At 34.7% G+C, this 18,308-nt stretch overlaps 2 protein-coding genes and 1 pseudogene across 5 annotated transcripts; 1 reads left to right on the top strand and 2 right to left on the bottom strand.

The window, feature by feature from the left end:
- Window positions 1–1,847: 1,847 nt before the first annotated feature.
- LOC129876578 (squalene synthase-like) lies at window positions 1,848–6,258 on the bottom strand. 4 transcript variants are annotated; one of them, XM_055952047.1, is made up of 14 exons: window positions 5,975–6,258; window positions 5,623–5,665; window positions 5,309–5,398; window positions 4,683–4,758; window positions 4,475–4,544; window positions 4,124–4,267; window positions 3,928–4,032; window positions 3,689–3,835; window positions 3,438–3,513; window positions 3,148–3,236; window positions 2,767–2,861; window positions 2,645–2,693; window positions 2,381–2,444; window positions 1,848–1,982 (listed from the first exon to the last, which is right to left on the bottom strand). In XM_055952047.1, exons 1-13 carry the CDS (start codon window positions 6,167–6,169, stop codon window positions 2,391–2,393), a joined length of 1,233 nt encoding a protein of 410 aa, XP_055808022.1. In that variant the 5' UTR covers window positions 6,170–6,258; the 3' UTR covers window positions 1,848–1,982; window positions 2,381–2,390. The 4 variants fall into 4 exon arrangements, with proteins under 4 accessions (XP_055808022.1, XP_055808021.1, XP_055808023.1 ...); XM_055952046.1 differs by having other exon boundaries at window positions 1,848–2,444; XM_055952048.1 differs by lacking the exon at window positions 2,645–2,693 and having other exon boundaries at window positions 1,848–2,589.
- A 3,680-nt stretch (window positions 6,259–9,938) lies between these two features.
- On the top strand, window positions 9,939–11,647 carry LOC129877007 (ras-related protein RABA4d-like). Its single transcript, XM_055952483.1, has 2 exons — window positions 9,939–10,171; window positions 11,200–11,647. Exons 1-2 carry the CDS (start codon window positions 9,939–9,941, stop codon window positions 11,645–11,647), a joined length of 681 nt encoding a protein of 226 aa, XP_055808458.1.
- A 277-nt stretch (window positions 11,648–11,924) lies between these two features.
- Window positions 11,925–16,897, bottom strand: LOC129875500 (probable disease resistance protein At1g61300; annotated as a pseudogene).
- Between the last annotated feature and the right edge of the window lie 1,411 nt (window positions 16,898–18,308).

Raw genomic sequence — 18,308 nt, 5'->3', positions numbered from 1 at the left:
GCAAGAAGTTTATCTGAATCTCTTTTGTTGAAAATTTATACGGTATATAGAAGGTCAAAATTATTAGTAGACGTGGAAGCACCCTTTTGCTTCTTCGTATTCTTACTTCTTTATATTTAGATTTTTTTTAAGTAAACTTTTTACCACCCCCACTAAGCTCACATAACATAAATTCTTTATCTTTTGCTTAATAAAGTCTAAGTGTATATTAGCATAAAAGTCAATGCTTCTTTTTGCCCACTTGATCTCTATATGAGCTGTTATATCCCTTCTTTCCATTTATAGACCAACCAGTAATGCTGATGGCTGAGTTTGTTATTGGTGGAAGTCAAACATATCTAAATATTAATTAATTAAAGGCTATATGACTCAAACCTTTAACTGCCTATATGACTTTTTGTGTCTCTTACTTCTCTTAGGGTAACCTTATCTGATTCTTATTCTATTTTTTAAAACAAATTATTTGATAATTGTGGTGTTATGTTTAATATGCATCCAAATTAATTAATTTTACGGAATATCTATTATTTCTCAACAAATACAATTTTCTATCAGATTATGTATCAGGTAACTATATCCACGACTCCATCAAGACTATTTCTCAACAAGCACAATCTTCTATCAGCCTGTGTATCAGATAACTATATCCACGACTCCATCAAAACTTGGATAGATAGAAAAAAATCACTAATATTTTTTCACCTCCCATTAGATTTAGCTAGCATTTGGTCATAGCTTTCAAATCAAAATTTGAAAATTTATATATAAATATCTTTTTGCCATGTGAAAATTTAATCTTCAAATATTTTCGAACTAGTTTTTGAGATGAATTTTATTTCCACTCACAAAACTTCAAAAAAAATTCAAGTAAAATACATGTCTAAATACAGCTTCAAGTTTCAAAATCACAACTTAAAAAACTTAAAATTTAATCTTTTTAACTTTAAAATATATGATCAAATGGGAGTTAAAAATTCAAAACTTCATAATTCTCAATTCACTTTATTAATTACTAGGTCACCGCATTGGATACATTGATCCTGTTCAATTATTTGAACGAACACAATTTTAAGAGGCATATCTGCTTACTGCTATGCCTTTTTTGTTGTCCAATTAGAAAAAGGGGCTGTGATATTATTCATTGCATTGAATTGGTTAGTTGGTTTGCCTTGGGAATGCTCATACCATATCAGTATTTGGGGTGGAAATGTGACAACAAAAGTGCAAAGATACATCACAGCTTTGGGCCCATGACAGCCCCGCAGCACTCACTATTGTGTAAGCTGCTGTAATATAATAAAAGACTAACACGTGAAATTTTAACTTATGTTGTTCGAATTTTTAAAAAATAACATTGCATTTATATTAAATTCTTCAAAAAATACATTATTTTTGAATAGTCTGAGTAAAATAGATTCTAACCAAGGAAAAATAGTCAAACTTACTACTTAAAATAATTTCTAAGTCATCTTAATTTACCATGTTTCACCTAAAGATTCCGAATCTCACGATAATTCAATAACTTCTTTGTACGATATAAATTTCCAACGAAAAAATTTGTATCAATTGCCATCCATTGAACAAGAACGACTTTGCTTATATGGGGGTGGGGGGAAGGACATGGATGACATTTTACGCCCCTCCACCCCCCTCCCAAAAAAAAAAAAAACACAAAACCACACCTTCTTTTTATTTCTCTTTCTTTCTTGTGAAGATCACAAGATTACAATGTTAAATGAGTATGAGATGGAAACAACTTTCAATAACGCTCATGAATGGGCTGAAATGAGCTTAAATAAAACGACATAAATAAATAGTGAGAATTTTAAATAACTGATCCCAGCGTATTTGGAATTGAGATAGTGTATATAATATTTTAAAAATATTTAAAGGATATTATGGATACAGAAATCATTTTAAATTCTTTTACAAACTTGGTTTAACTTGTTTGACTAGGCTTCTCTTTTTCTTCTATATCAAACCTGCAAAAATCGAATGAAGGAAAATAAATAGGGTACTATTTCCACAATATGATAAGTTAGCAGTAAATACAGAAAAGTAGACGCTAAGAATCTAAGTTGTTCGAACTCTTCAATAATGTCAATGTGTGTGTGTGTCTGATCCTCCAAAAATAGTGCATGTTCAAAGGATTCAACATGGGAGCAACAATATTTTTGAAGAGTCCGAACAACATAATTCAAAATGCTGAATATAGCAACCAAGTTTTTTTTCCCCTTTTACACAATTTAGAAAACAAAATATTGTCTAAATATGATTGACTTGACAAAATCTGAAGCCAATCATTTTTTTTGAAATTGTCATTTTAACTTTCTTTGCATTTTACTCAAGTAAGAACACATATAGTCATCTGATTGCTCACCTATGGTCTCTTAAGGTATTTTTGTTGATAAAAGCATAGCCAGCATGATGAAAAAGAAGATAATCTGCAAAAGAAAAGATTGAATGCAGGAAAACTAAAGTATATGTAAACAACAATAACATACTCAGTGTATCCCGAGGGTGGTGTGCATGCAACTTTACCCACCTATTTTGTAAAAGTAGGTAGAGAGACTGTTTCCGATAGACCTTCTGCTCATGTAAAGTATAAGTAAATCACGAAATAAATATGGGCAAAAAAACTCACCAAAACAGGAATATTATAATGAGACTGATGGCTGAATGTGTAAGATTTCCTGGTGGTAAATAAAGTCATCAACTGATAATGTCAAAAATTTCTATAAAGAATTACAAGGAAATATAACAAACCTTCGATTGATCAAGGTTCCAGAGTCTTTGCAAGTTTTCGAAATTGCTTCAAGCCTCTTCAAAGTACTTGTTGCATTTGGATCATCACGATCAACCTGAAAGAATCAATTGATAAGTTGTTTTATCAAGCACGATGAAATTAAAGAATCAAAATTTTACATAAAGATCAGAACCATAGTAGAATTTCAGCTAAAATTTGAACATCAAAGGCTTCTATATCAGACAGTGACAGAGTCAAGATTTTCACTAAGACCAATACACACAAAGAATCCAATGAGATTCAACATATAATATACATAAGCAGAGGTGAAGCCAGGACAAGGATGGCTTCACTACTTACTGCAGAGTTAAAGGTTGTTCTGATAATACTACATGTTATACCTTAGATTCCATTATACAACAAAAGTCAAAGAAAGCTCCATAGACATCAGCCATCGTCCTCGTCTGATCAATAATCTTAGCACAGAGGCCTAGAAAGAAGAAACAAAAGAACAAGACACAGCAAGAAATTGTTGTTATCCACACAAAATTATCAGACACCTTAATTTTCCAACCAGAACACGAGCAGTTCAGTTGATAGGAAAGAATTGACAAGCACACTCAGAATCATGTATATTACCTTGTCTAGTTGAAATAATAGACATGCATATTGATAAGTCATGTATCTTTACCTCGTCTCATTTCTACAGAACCTTTGAAAATTTCAACGTTGTTGTAGTACATCGTCAAATTCCCCATATTTATGACCTAGAAGTACAAGAAAGTCATAAGGCAGTGAGTTCTCCAAGTAGTATAAGTGCAAATTGAGTGATTACTAAAGTATTTACACTTTCCAGAACAGAACACATTCCATTCTCTTATACAGACCATTAGGACATACTGGAAAAAACAACGTTTTGAACTGTTCAAGGGAAATTTATACCTGCGGAATTGCACAGAACTGAAAGATAGCAGGATCTCGTAAATTAGACATGTAAACCAGACAATCTTCTACATGTAATAAAGCATTAGTGACCATTTCGTTCAGACATTGTACTGCTTTGACCGAGTTTTCCTCGTACTTAAAGTCCTGAGGCCCATAAACAAGATGGCAATTACAGAGCAACGAATCAACGTATGAACTTCAAACAAGAAATAGCACTTGTTATGATGAAAACAAACCTCGAGTTTGTTAACATATTTACTCCAAATTTGACGGGGCCAAAATATGCGACATTTTGGTACTTCATTTATGTCCTCTAGATAATCTCTAATGATGCTTATTTTCTGAAATGTATAGCCAAATATGCTTGTAATCAGTAGCCAGCATACAGAGCTTTTTTTAAGTCTGTGCGGTAAACATGTTAGGGGCCAATACCTGAAGAAATAAACCCATAGAAATCGAGAGGGATTCTGGTGCTAAATCTTCTCTTCCAGAAGCATAAAAAAGTTTTGACAAACCTAATCCACAAAGTCCAGCTGCATAGTGACAATATTCATTATAATTATCAATTGTTTCTACCTGCATGAAACCATATGACTTTTAAGTCATGAAATTTTCGAGGATTCAGTAGCTAGTGATCATAAAAACATAAGTGAATTCACGATTATTTAGAGTCAACGATTTCAGAATGAGTTTGATCTTATTATGTATGGATACATTTAAACCTTTCCATTCTAATAAACATCCAATGAATATTCACAATTTTGTTAATATTCCGCGAATCACCTCCTTGCATAGAAATTTCGCCATTCCTTCACCCATCCTCTTGATAATATCCTTAATCACCTCCTGATAACTGCAAAATACGCGGAACGTTTCATTCACAAATACTCATATATATACAATTAAGTATCATTCTATTTTTTGCAATCAATTTTCGATATGCAACAATACGTTACTACCAAAAAATCAACAATTTTTCCTAAGAACTCACTTTGTATCAAGTTCTAGGAAAGCAGTGGAAACATGATGGAATTGGTCCATAAGAACCTTGAAGGCCATTGTACCACCTAATAACAAAAATTATAGTATAAGGCAACTAGACCAGAATAAAAATGAATAAGAGATTTTTACACCATAAGATAACTTTTACCTGTTATAGCAGGTAACTTGTCTTATTTTTAAGATTGTAAATCCGGTATTTTAAGGAGGCTTATATCCTTCTGTGACCTAATAGTGTAAAAAATTAGGGGATCCCGAAACCACCAACCACCCCAACCTAATTCCTAATAAGCCCATCAACCTCCTGACAAAATGAAGTAAAAAACCACCGACATGTCAAGATCCAAAATCAATTGGTTCCTTGTCCTAGTCAGAGACCCACTGTGTTCGCTTTGCATCTTATCATTTCTATCAAATCTCAATAGGCTTGATGTTAAGCGAGAATCTTTTGAAACAAGGTTGACTAGAGAAATTTATCGTAATAACACTAGCGATGTATATAACTTAAACCCAAACCAAATATGCTTGATTGTCAAAGTCGAAAAAATTAACAAGTCGATCGGATTGAAAAACAAAACTAAGATTAATTCGATAGCTTGGAGAAGAAAGAAAACTCACATGAAAAATGCCATTCAGGATCATGTAAGTGGCAATAAAAATCTTTTAAGATGGGTACTCTAATCTCAGTTGCTAAGCTGGTATCATCCTCTGTCCATTTGAAGAAAAAAAATAAGAAATTAGTGATCATAACTTAGTTGGATGGCTACTTGAACTTTCGCCTTATTGGTGATGGTTGATTCCTCACCTTGTAATCCCCTCCCCTTCTTCGACCCTCAATTTTTTTAAAATAAAAGCATTCCAATGCTAATTACAGAAATTAAAAGCTAATTAATGGAAATCCCTAATAAAATTCCACAGAAGAGATAACATACCAACAGTGTCAAGTGCTCTAAGAACCAAATAGTAAACACAAACCTGCAAAGTTTGATGGAATTCACTTTTCAATAAAAGGAGATATATAAAATGTTAAAAAAAATAAAAATTTACTTCGTCCGTTTCAATTTGTTCGTTTGATTTTTACTTGACACAAAATTAAAGAAAATAAAGACTTTTGAATGTTATAGAATGTACCAAAAATGCACGTTAATCTTCTTGTTGTAAAAATGTCAGGTGGGAAACTAAAATTAAATTAAGAGTTAGCCAAAAAAAGTAAGAGGCATTCTATTTGAAACTGACCGAAAAGAAAATTAAGACAAACAAATTGAAACTCAGAGAGTAACTTACCACGTCACGAAGATCACTAGGAAGCTGTTGAATGACAAGAGCAAAGCTACGAGACACCTTGCGGAGAGTAACGTAGCAGAAGGCCCAGTGTGGCCGCAACAGCCACCCTGACGTCTTCTTCTGGACGCGTTTAGCTGATAACATGAGCTTCATCAATGGGTATAATTCATCTGGATGCTTCATAATCTCCTCCATTAATTCTTCCTATAAATTTATTTACTATCTACTAATTAATTTCTCTCTTAGACAATGGATATTACCGTTTCAGAAGAACAAGAGTTTCAATTGATAGTGTATATATATATAAAGGATGAGTAAAATGTTTTAGAACAACAACATATCACGTGTACTTTTACAGGTGGAGTTGAGGATGGGGTGTACGCAGCAGTGGTGAAGTCAAAATTTTCATCTAGGATGTCCAAGTTTTAATATATATGTATGAAAATAAATTTTTGACCTATATATTTTCGTACAATTTTTTATATAGATAGTATAACCTTACCCTTGTCTTGTAAAGATAGAATGATTGTTTCCGATAGACTCTCGAATCAAGTAAAACGTATAAAAAAATTAAGTATATGTTAAGCAAACATAATTGAAGAAATTATGCCGGAAATAATGAAAAAAAGAATAATAACAACAATAAAATAATATAATAATCAAAGCAAATTAAGAAAATAACAAATAGTACTAAAATGGAAGAATAAAATAATCGAAAAGTAATAATAAAATGACCCCATATAGTAATATTCCTTTCTATACGTATTTGGTGTCAGAGATGCAATATTGTGATATCAAGTTCATCTGAATCTAACGTTTTTTAACATAAAAAATTTGCATGACCAGTAGTTTCATGCAACATGGGTAGATATTGCTATTCCCCAGTACAAAAGGTCACTAATTTTTAGTACTTTTAATCTCTTTGATTTATTCTCTTTTTTGAATTCAAACAGACGTGACTCATGTGTTATATTATTACATCATCATCATATTATTGAGCTGAATTTTAATATTTATGGTCATCAATAATATAGCTGCCGGCATATTATAAAAAATGCAATTAATGTATATTAGTTAATCATATGTGAGATTGTGTCCAGATTTGCAAAATACACCTTATGGAGTGGGCTCATTACACGAAGCTAGTGTCCACCGCAAGAAGTCAAAAAGTAAAAAGTAAAAAGCAAAAAGAAAAAAAAGATAACTTTTGAAAAAGCAAAAGTTGACAAGAAGAAAAAGTTGATAAAAATTACGTGTAGAACTTTGATAAAACGCGTAAAAAATCATAAATTTTCTACGCATTTTCATCCTTCTATAAATAGAGGGTCTCATCCCCTCATTTATTTCATTCAGAAACAAAGAGAGTAAGAATATAAAGCGAGTTATACACCAAGATAAATATTGTAGTCTTGAGTGTCCTCTTTAGTAGTTGTTCCTTTTACAATAGAGAAGTGTTAATTATTGTTTCCTCCTTGTATTTGAGAGCAATGTACTCCCATATTATAATAGTAAGATCCTTCTACCCCGTGGTTTTTTCCCTCTATCTATTTGAGGGGTTTTCACGTAAAATTCTCATGTCCAATTTATTTTCATTATTTATTATCATATCAAGCTTTAGTTGTGGTGCTTCCTCCCCCAACAGTGGAATCAGAGCCCTCGATTATTCTGTCTATTTTATGCGAAAGTACTATCCGTGAATAGTATTTTTTTGTGAATAGTAAAATTCGGTGAAAAGTACAATTCACGTGAATAGTAAAATTCGGTGAAAAGTAGTATTCACGTGAATAGTAAATTTTGTTGACGGTACATTTTGTCACGATTGTTTGCAAAAATATTCAAAAATGATCTAAAAAAGTGTGAAGCAAAGAACAATGTCGAATACAACAAAGTTTGACGTTGAGAAATTCAATGAGACTAATTTCTCATTGTGGAAAATGAAAATAAAAACGATATTGAGAAAAGACAATTGCTTAGCTGCAATTGAAGGCAGGTCCACAGACTTCATCAGCAATTGGAATGACATAGACAGCAATGCAGTTGCTGATTTACACTTGGCACTAGCTGATCAAGTGTTATCTAGTGTGGCTGAAAAACGGAATGCAAAGGAGATATGGGATACTCTTACGGGATTGTACGAGACCAAGTCTTTGCATAATAAAATCTTCTTAAAAAAAAGATTATATACTCTTCGAATGGCAGAGTCCATGTTAGTTACTGAACACATCAATACTTTGAATACTCTATTTTCGCAACTTACAACAATGAGTTGCAAAATAAAGGGGACTGACGTGTGGAGCTTCTACTTCAAAGTCTGTCTGACTTATATGATCAACTCATCATCAACCTAACGAACAATACAGACATTTTAGTTTTCGATGAAATTGCAATTGTCGTCTTAGAAGAAGAAAATCGGCGCAAAAATAAGGAAGCCATACAAGCAAGTTCGCAGCAAGCTGAAGCTTTGATGATGGTGAGAGGAAGACCAACGGAACGTGGCCCCAGTGGGAGTCACAATCATGGTAGATCTCAATCAAGAAGTAAGAAGAATATCAAGTGCTACAACTATGGCAAGAAAGGGTACTTCAAGAAAGATTGTCGGTTCAAAAAGAAGAGTGAACACCCTGAGTAAGCAAATGCTCAAGGAAATGTTGCAACTTGCAAGTACCTCGGATGATGGCGATATCAAATACTCATAATTTATTTATATTTTTGTATCATATATATGATATTCCGTAAGTTATGTTCAAACATGAGTTTAGTTTCTAAAGAATTTATGCTTCACTTGGCATAAGTTTTGTTATTTAAGGACAAAAATTAAAAACCAACCTATTTGGATGACAAAAGTTAAAGATCGACCAGTCCATTTGCGGGGCAAAAGGTGCTATTTTGTGTATATATTATGATCTAATTAATAATAATTCAGTAGGCTTGTGATAACACTCAATAGCGAGTGATCAGCTTCAAGAATATTGTAGACATCTCTTAATCAACAATTATAATTAGCATTAATTAATTTGATAATATCATTTGGGCATTTTAATCCGACAATATTTTTTGAGCAATATTAATTAGGATCTACTGTGCTAGAAAAATGTTTTCACTTAGGTAAAAATCGATAGTTTCTTTATTTTAATTATGAAAGCAATAAATAATAAGAAGCTAATTAACTTAAATTTATCTTCCTTCGCCATTATGAGGAAAATATAAAAGGCAACTCATTCAGTTTGTGTCGAATATCTTAGGTGATTTGATAAAAAAAATAACGTAAGTTCAAACGGTTGCACAAATTTTTAGATGTGATGATGACATGGCCTAAATATAAGTCCGTATAATAAAATCTATTAGATTAAAGCGGACAATATATATGTGCTACGAGTAAGTGGGTTCACACATCCACAAATATTATTTAAAAACAAACATACAAGTATACGTTCCTCTTTATTTATTTATATCCGTTAATTAAATGGAGTGGACATTTTCAGTATTGATTATTAAAAAAAAAGGATTTACTAAATTTATATACTTTTTCAACATTTTCTAAATATGTTAACAGTGTCCATGACAATTTATTTGTATCATAAAATCCAGAACAAAAAAGAAAAAATATATAAGAAAAACTTTTTTCCTTATATTTTTTTCCTTTTCCAGAAAACAGTTGAAGGGACCCACACTAACCGTTGGTATTTTATTTTTTCTCTCCAATTTCTCATCTTTCCCATGAATGTATGAAGCAAATTCTGAATATTTCTTCCAAATTATCATACAATTTCACACATAATTTCAAATTTATGAGAAATTGATCTAGGTCATTTCCATATTTTCTGAGATCTTGATTTATTTGTATCTTTTTCGATACGAATTTCGATTAACACAACTCTAATTCTCAATCATATGCTATAATACTGAGATTTGGAAGAGACATTGATACAAATTTCGGGTTGAAGGGGAAATTTTTCGGTTTATAATGTCGTCGAATTTGTATGTAGATCATTATAATCAAAAGATTGATTATGTTTTTAAGATTGTTTTAATTGGAGATTCTGCGGTTGGTAAGTCTCAATTATTGGCTAGATTTGCAAGAAATGAATTTAGTTTAGATTCAAAGGCTACAATTGGGGTTGAGTTTCAAACAAAAACTTTGCTTGTTGATAACAAAACCGTTAAGGCACAAATTTGGGACACTGCGGGACAAGAAAGGTCAGTTTAATTTTTCAATTTTTTTTATGTTTGGTTCCTTTTTTCGAAATTTTATGCATAGATGTTTGTCTTTTTCATTATTTCGTGCAATCATGCAAACTTTGCGAAAAAAATTGAGTAGGTGATATTGATTAGTTTGGGATTATGTGTTAGGCATGTTAGTACGTTTACTTTAGGTTCTATGTTTTCTAGAAGTCGTTAGTTTTGTCAGAGACGTATAAAAAGATAATAGAGAGAACTCCTAGTGCTTTTTATTTTTGTGTAATATTGGTTTGAGATGAGCCTAAATGGAACAACATGGTCAGTGAGAATTCAGATAGACAACACTAACTTGCTTGGGGTTGAGGCGTTCTAGGAGTTAAAATGTTTAGTTTAGGTCCTATATTTTCTGGGAGTCCCGGGATTCTCTCCATCTCAGAAGTGGATTCCCCTGCAAGGGTACTTGAGTACGATTACGGCTATGAAAAGCTTATTGAAAGAGGAGGAAAGAGCGTAAACTCGACTCTAAAAGTTTCAATCTAGTTCTGTCATAGGTACACAAAAATATAGAGAAATCCTAGTACTTTTTACATTTTATTTTGTGTAGTATAGGTCCAAGATGAGCCTAAATGGAACGACGTGGTTATCAATGAAGATTCATATAGCTGATACCAAATTTGGGATATTTGAGACGTTCTTGTTTTTGTGATAAATATTCCTAAAGAGTGGTCTATATCGCGATTCAGACTTCCATATGTATGTTTCTTTTTGAGTTTTTTTTCTATCATTGTACAAGGTAGGTACCTGTCTTACAATTATCTCTTTTGAATCGAGGGTCCATCGAAAACAACCTCTCTATCCTGCAAAGGTAGGAGTAAAGGTCTGCATATATCTTACCCTCCCCAGATCCCATTTTTGTCTGTCAAAATATTGTTGCACCCGTGTTGGATCCTCCAAAATGCTCGAAAGGATCTGCTTTTGAAGGGGCAGAGCAATATAGCCAATTTGATAATTGTTGTAACTCAATGAATCTCTCATTTCTCTATCAGGTATAGAGCAGTAACAAGTGCATATTATCGAGGTGCAGTTGGCGCGATGCTAGTCTATGACTTAACAAAACGCCAATCATTTGATCACATGGCTAGATGGCTGGAAGAACTAAGAGGTCACGCGGACAAGAACATAGTTATAATGCTCATCGCGAACAAATGTGATCTAGGAAGTCTTCGAGCTGTACCAGTTGAAGATGCTCAAGAATTCGCAGAGAGGGAGAATCTTTTCTTTATGGAAACATCAGCTCTTCAATCTACAAACGTCGAGGGTGCATTCATGACAGTTTTAACAGAAATTTATAAAATCATTAGCAAGAATACGCTTACTGCAACTCCGGGAGCTGATTATGGGAAGTCACAACCTTTAAAGGGAACCAGGATCATTGTTCCTGGCCAGGATTCGGATTCTGGTGGGAATAGTGGTGGCTGCTGCATGTCGTCCTGATATTTTTTATTGAGTTCTGGAGGTCTTTTTATTTATCCAAAATCTTAATATAACTGGGAATGATTTTATGTTTTTATGTAGAATAGGGAATTGTTGTTGATGATGAAGTTGATTTAGATAGTTTGTTTAGCTTTATTTGTATACAGTTCATTAAGTTGTTGACCACTGGGCATCAGGGGAGGAGCTACAACCCTGTCTACGAGTTCTGTCATGCATTTGTGTTTAAAAATTCACTTTATACGTATTAAACAATTTATCCAAAATCTACTATGCTTGCTTTTCTAGAATACAACACTGATAAACTCAAAATCCTAGCTCCGTCAAAGTTACAAACACACTAGTATGGTGAACGAAAATGATAAAAAGAGCTCGTAAGAGAGCTCGAGTCAAGGTATAGGGAGCTCGAGTACATCGATAGGTTACGATAATGTAGATCCGCCTCTGCTTGTTACCCCCATCACGAGCATAGGTATCAGGTGATGTCCGAGGTTTTACTTGCATTATTTCATTGAGTACTTACTACATTCCTAACTTCTGCCATGACTAGGTTCAGCTTCATTGCCATCACTAGCTTTTTGTTCCTTCAGGAAACAAAGAATGGAAAAGAAGAGAGAGATGACTAGCTTATTAAGAAAAAGAAAGTTGACGAACTTAAATAGCTATCTAAAACCTAAAGAGAGCAGTGGAACCTTAGAATATGTAGCAATTAGTTATACAGCTAGAGGAATAAGACAAACCTTGTAATTGAACCTCTGTTGTGTCCATTTATTCAGATCATCTACTTTCACACCATATCCAGGGTTCACACTTTCGAGACTCGGTGTACTCATAGATATTTCCTGTTGGACAAACGTCTTCATTTCAGGGCACTGATAAATCTTCACATATCTGAGAAATGGAAATTCAAGAGTACGCTTCGTCAGAAAGAAATGCCCCAGCTTTGGCATATAGCAAATCTCCAGCCCTTCCAACATGGGAAATAAGGTCATGATTCCTTTTCCTTGTTGTTCCTCTTCTGTGATCACTTCTTCCATTGATAGGCAGTGTTTTATCTCTAGTATTCGGAGATTCAAAGCACCTCTGGCCACCGATGGAGACATCAAGTTTCTCAATTTTCCACAACTCCATACTCTCAATTCTTCAAGTTTGCTGAAGTTGGAAGTTGGAAGTTGGTGAGACCATAGAGCAGTTATGCTGTCAGCCCTCCAGATGTTTAGCACTTCCAGGCTGGGACTAGAAACCTGCAAATGTTGAAAGCCTTGTACGTCTATAGCGGATGCAAATTCAATATAGCTTCAAGTACAAATTAATCGAAATATGAATCATACCTTATCTTACATGTATCAAGGTAACATGATATGTTACTGACAATAACATATCATGGTGTTATTTAGTTTTGATGATCAACAAACTATAGGACCTGATACACGGACCTGGTCGACCTGGTCCCATGAGTAAGTCAAGTTGCAGACTAGCCAGCTGTAAAGCTGCCATCCTCTGTTGTGGTTGGTAGAACCAGCAGAGACAGCAGACCTGAAGCCAATCAAATGAATCCTAGGTTGTGGATCTCCAACGTATATACTCAAACCTTGGACAACAAAGTTGGTTGGTTTTTCTCTTTAAGAATTGACAATCAAAAACGTGTGTTGGTGCTCTCTCAAGAAAAGAAAAACTTCAACAAAAGTTGCACGGGACCTGATAGAGCTGCTCAAGATACACTTCTTTGTAGCTGTGTTGTAGTTTTGAATCTTATGTGTAATATTGTAAAATGAGTTCCTGATGTATAAAGGAATCTTGATTATTTCCAGATGTATCGTTTTACTGTGACTTCATTGCTAGAGTTAGTTTTGCAGTGTGTTTGAAAAGTCTACATTATTGAGAGGCAGTGGTGTAGTGGGCAAAGGGGTGAAGAGGGTTAGTAACTAGGTAGAGTAGGTTGTAATAGTTTACTTTGCTCTTGCACTTTAGTGAAGATTGACAGCTAAATCCTGAGGGTCAGGTCGTGGTTTTTTCCTCCCTTGAGCAAAGAGGTTTTCCACGTAAACATTGTGTGTCATTTTACCTTCTGCACTTACCTTGAGCATTCTGTTAACTGACTGTGTCAAGGGACCTGGTCCCCTGACTCTTGTGGTGGACGCATATATTCTATCACATGGTTTCGTGCCTTTTAACATAGAGGCAGATTTAGAATTTGAAGTTTACAAGCAGCAAATTACTATACAACAATAATTTGATTCACCATTAACATAAAATAAACTTAATTTATAATTTAGAATAAGTCAAATTCTTCTTCATGATAGTCACATAGAGAGCAGTAGAAGCATACCTTTTCATGAAAAAGAGGATTTGAGTCAGTGATAGTGATGGAGTTGTTAGCTATAGGCCAGAAACTTTGGAACTCAGGTAAGCCCCTGAATTGCATTTTCCGTAACCAAGGGAACTCAATGCTCTCAACAGTGTTACTGCAAAAGTGAGTGAAGCAATCCAAATATTGAAGGTGTATGGAACTTAAATTGGGGAACTCGATCACTTGTGCCATGTTCCCTTCAGGGCAAGAGATCTGCTCTTCCTCATCCTCATCATCATCATCATCAGGCAAAGCTACTGTCGAACTCCCTGCAACCAAGAACACACAAAACAAATACTGTAGACGATGACACTTGCTTACCTCCAGTCTTTCGAGTTTGGGGAACGGAGTATTATTCTGACAGTGGTTATTTAATGAATGTTTCAATGAATAACAATCAGCCAGGTGGAGAGCTTTCACGTTCTGAAATCCATCGCGCTGCAACTCAGTCAACACATTCTTGGAGCCCTTTCCTCTTGAACGTACAGATGCACTCTTCCTCAACATGTGGCGGATCCAATCACCCATTGGGGTGGTCTCAGTGACCTGCAGTTCCATAATCCTGTTGTAATTATCCATGATGACACCATATTGAGGTTAATATAAGATTGTTGACCCACTTTTAGAGTGTACCGTGTCAAGTTGGAGGAAAGGCGGAGGCCCAGGTTACTGTAAATTATATCTCCGAAACATTCAATTAATGTCAGTGCAGTCAATGTCAATAAGGATTCCAGCTCCTTCAAGGTGGAGTTAGTACAATGTTTTACTCCCACCATATGTAGTTCCTCCAATTGAACTAGTCTTGATAAGACACCTGGTGAAATCCTTTTAAGTTCTTCCTAATAATTCCAAAACTCAAAACATAATTAGATTGGTCAATTTTTCTATCTCCACTGGCAGCTCACCTAAATCTCAATCTCTGATGCTGAGAATGTCTAAAGTGACAAGTTTCCCAATAATGGATATGTCATCCAACCTTAAATTACTCAGATATAGTGTCCGCATATTTGAAAACATCTAAATGGATGCTGGAAAAGGCTAAATATTGAGTTTACTCATTCCATCGAAAAAATCATCCTGTAATTTGAATGGCTTTTCAAAACAGAGTTTTAACATTAGAAACTTCAGTTTTGGGCAAAATATTGGTCTAGGAAACTCATCAAATTTATTTGCAACAATTGACATGTGACTGTATTGCTTGTAAGAATCTCTTCTTTGGGAACTCTTCTGAGTTCACATCATGACTTACCATAAAAATATGCTTTCCCTCAGAAGCAATATATATAGCCACGTCACGGACCACATCATGCATTTTGACAATTTTTTCTGAAGCTTGGGATAACAAGAAACGATCTTTCAATGTTTCTAACAGAAGACACACCCTATTTCAAGCACGTTCTAAATTTTCAATTTCTGAAAAGATGCCAAGCCCCATTCCATATCTAAGTAATTGTTCAGGCAAGATATCACTATCTTCCTCAAACAAACAACAAAGAAAAAAAAGGGTACCTGGCTTCATCACTTCCCAAGTGATTATAGCATACCTTCTGAGGTTGATATACACTTTCAATCATTTCTGGTATATTTATTGGTGCTGATCTTTGCAATTCTACAAGGGCTTCCTCCCATGAACGCCTGCTTTTACACTTTAGCGCTCGTGCAACTGTAACAATTGCAATTGGCAGCTCCTTGCATTCTTTGGCAACAAGTTTTGCTATGTCATGAAGAGAAGGATCGTCAACTGAATTACCGGCTTTCTGCCTGAAAAGAATCCATGCTTCCTTTTCAGATAAGGTTCCAACTTCCATGATCTTATGAGCTTCCATTGCTTCACAATCATCTCAGAAACGCGTTGTGAATGTCACTTCGCACCGATGATGTCTGTGGCTGGTACCACTGGGAATTCCAAGTTTCTCTAGTTCAAGAGCCTTCCAAACATCATCCAAGATTATAAGGACACTGTCCTGGCCCATTAACCTTGAACGCAGCAGATCTCCACGATTCCAGAAATTGTCCCCTCGCAATTCCAGATCGAGTGCTCCTGCTGTCTCACCCTGAATTTTTATCAAGTCTGATTGTTGACTGACAGTTACCATGACAACGTCATCAAACAACCTTTCTTGTTTCGCCTTTTTTCTGATTTTGTCAGCCAGTGTTGTCTTACCAACACCAGGCATACCACATATCCCAATAATAGTGACCCCCTCATTTCTCAAAGCTTCCATGACCTCTTCCTCCTTGTGTTTTCTGGAGTCAAACTCCTCACTATGTAAAACTTCATTTTCAAGAGCAGGTGGTGCAGGATAGGAAAAATTCACATAATTGTCGCCTTCAGTTTGAAGACCAATCACATCCAGTACAATTTCATTACATGTCTTGCTCAGCGAGTAACGCGACTTCAAGTTTGGACACCAACCATAGAAACAGCCTCTTTCAACCTCAACTCTACGTCGCATTATAGTAGCCACATCTGCAGTAGTGACATCAACACTAGTTAACCAATCCTCAACACTGACTTGTAAGTTTCTCTGGGCGGCATACGCTCCTTGCTGCACTCCACTTCTGATATTCTCCAGCTTATCAGATTCTTTATCCAGAGATTTGATGTTTCTCTTGTAGTGAATGAGATACCCAATCTCTTGTACAACCTTATTGATCAACCATTCTGCGCATTTTTCCCCAATTTTAGATTCGAAATCCATAGCTATCTCCTTCGTTCAGTAGCTAGAATACTTTAGTAATAAGCCTTTATGAAGGGAGAATTTGGTTGTTTTGTTCCAAGTAATATAATCACAGAGATTTATAAACTGTGCATTTAGGCTTGAGAATAACAAGTGTGGGGTCAAAATGATAGCATTTTAAAGTCTCATAAACAAGTTTGCTGTTTACCAAACTCCTAAATTTTATATTCTCAACTACTAGTCCACTACCTCTCTTGCTTTAGATAATTATATGATTGGCAATATATCATCATAAAAGATGACAATAAAGAGAAAATATATGATCAGTACCTTTTTTTTTGGCAAAAAGTCCTTATAGCTACTTGATCTCAACTACCAATTCAGATATTGAATCAAAAGATTATAACTTTTTCTTCAGTAGAGATGAAAAAAAGTAAAGAGAATTTGAAAAGAAAAAGGGGTTTTGGGAGCGGGGGTGGAGCGTTCGTTGTATAAGGAGGAGAGTGGTGCCAAAATGATTGCAGACTAGGCCTAGTTAAAGTAATTAACAAGTCTTAAAGTAGTGCAAGTAGTCTCATAATTTTCTCTACTCACACTGGTAATGGCTGACATAGAAACAAGAAAAAGGGATAAACTAATGGTTAGTCTGCAATCATCCCAGTTTCACACAAATGAAAATCTGAACCTCAATATCTTGCATTTAGTCGAATACATTAGGGATGCAACAATAATAACAGCGTTCACAATCAATGATTTTCTAGAAACTACTAATACAGATGCAAAGTCTTTGGGCAAAAGTTGTTGGACTCACGTGAACTAACCCATGGGTTATAATGTAGACCCACCTTTGCTTGTTACCTCCATCAAGAACATAAGTATCAGATGATGTTCGATCTAACTTGGACTATTTCATCGAGTACTTAATGAAAGTTAATAAAATCAGAGTCGACAGGGAGGAGAGACATATTACAAAGAGGTTCCTTAGACCGTGCTTCACTAATTAAAGGAAATGATAGAATCTCACGTCTGTTGGGCATAGTGTAAACAATTTTTATATTATCAGTGTATATTACTGGCAAGTACCAATCAATGCCATTAGCAATGAGTATGGATTAGTTTCTTGAAAATGAGACGAATCTATAACTAGTCTAATTAGAATGTGGCTTGACTGGGACAAGAAGATATGGTGGTCTATAAAGAACAATCAAATAATAATTGTAGGCAACTAACTGGTGACTACAAAAATCCAAGAGGAATTTTAAACAGACACTTCACTTTTAGTCTTCAGTTCACAGTCCATAACATACATTTTTCAACTACAGAAACTCTTTTTTTCAAAGTTTCAACCGCTCAATATCTAAACCCCTACTACTTGATAATATGCATGAAATAGACCTGAATAGAATGGAAGGGATACAACTTGGGGTTGAGTAGTAGCTATTTAACTACTTGATGTGCTTCAAAGAGTACATCTCTTTATAGACTTCCACTGCTCAATGATTTGCAGAATACATGATACTTCCCTGAGATAGTTGGACAATAACCAAACTTGAATCCTTAACAAATGAAAGAAAGATCAAATTCCAAGCAAACAAGTAATAACCAATCTAAGCAATCTTTTCATCAGTACTGA

Source organism: Solanum dulcamara, chromosome 12 (assembly GCF_947179165.1).
Source record: "Solanum dulcamara chromosome 12, daSolDulc1.2, whole genome shotgun sequence".
Classification (NCBI taxonomy): Eukaryota; Viridiplantae; Streptophyta; class Magnoliopsida; order Solanales; family Solanaceae; genus Solanum; species Solanum dulcamara.
Note: the sequence above shows the minus strand (reverse complement) of the source record. Positions and strands in the feature narration are given on the sequence as shown.

Bases quoted from the DNA above. Each gene is read 5' to 3' on its own strand.
- LOC129876578 (XM_055952046.1), bottom strand. From the start codon at position 6,169: ATGGAGGAGATTATGAAGCATCCAGATGAATTATACCCATTGATGAAG. The intron at 5,399-5,622 runs GTATGTTATCTC...TCAAATGGACAG, and splicing joins TAGAGCACTTGACACTGTTG to AGGATGATACCAGCTTAGCA. The intron at 4,759-5,308 runs GTGAGTTTTCTT...TTTTGTTATTAG, and splicing joins TCCTGAATGGCATTTTTCAT to GTGGTACAATGGCCTTCAAG.
- LOC129877007 (XM_055952483.1), top strand. From the start codon at position 9,939: ATGTCGTCGAATTTGTATGTAGATCATTATAATCAAAAGATTGATTAT. The intron at 10,172-11,199 runs GTCAGTTTAATT...TTTCTCTATCAG, and splicing joins GACACTGCGGGACAAGAAAG to GTATAGAGCAGTAACAAGTG.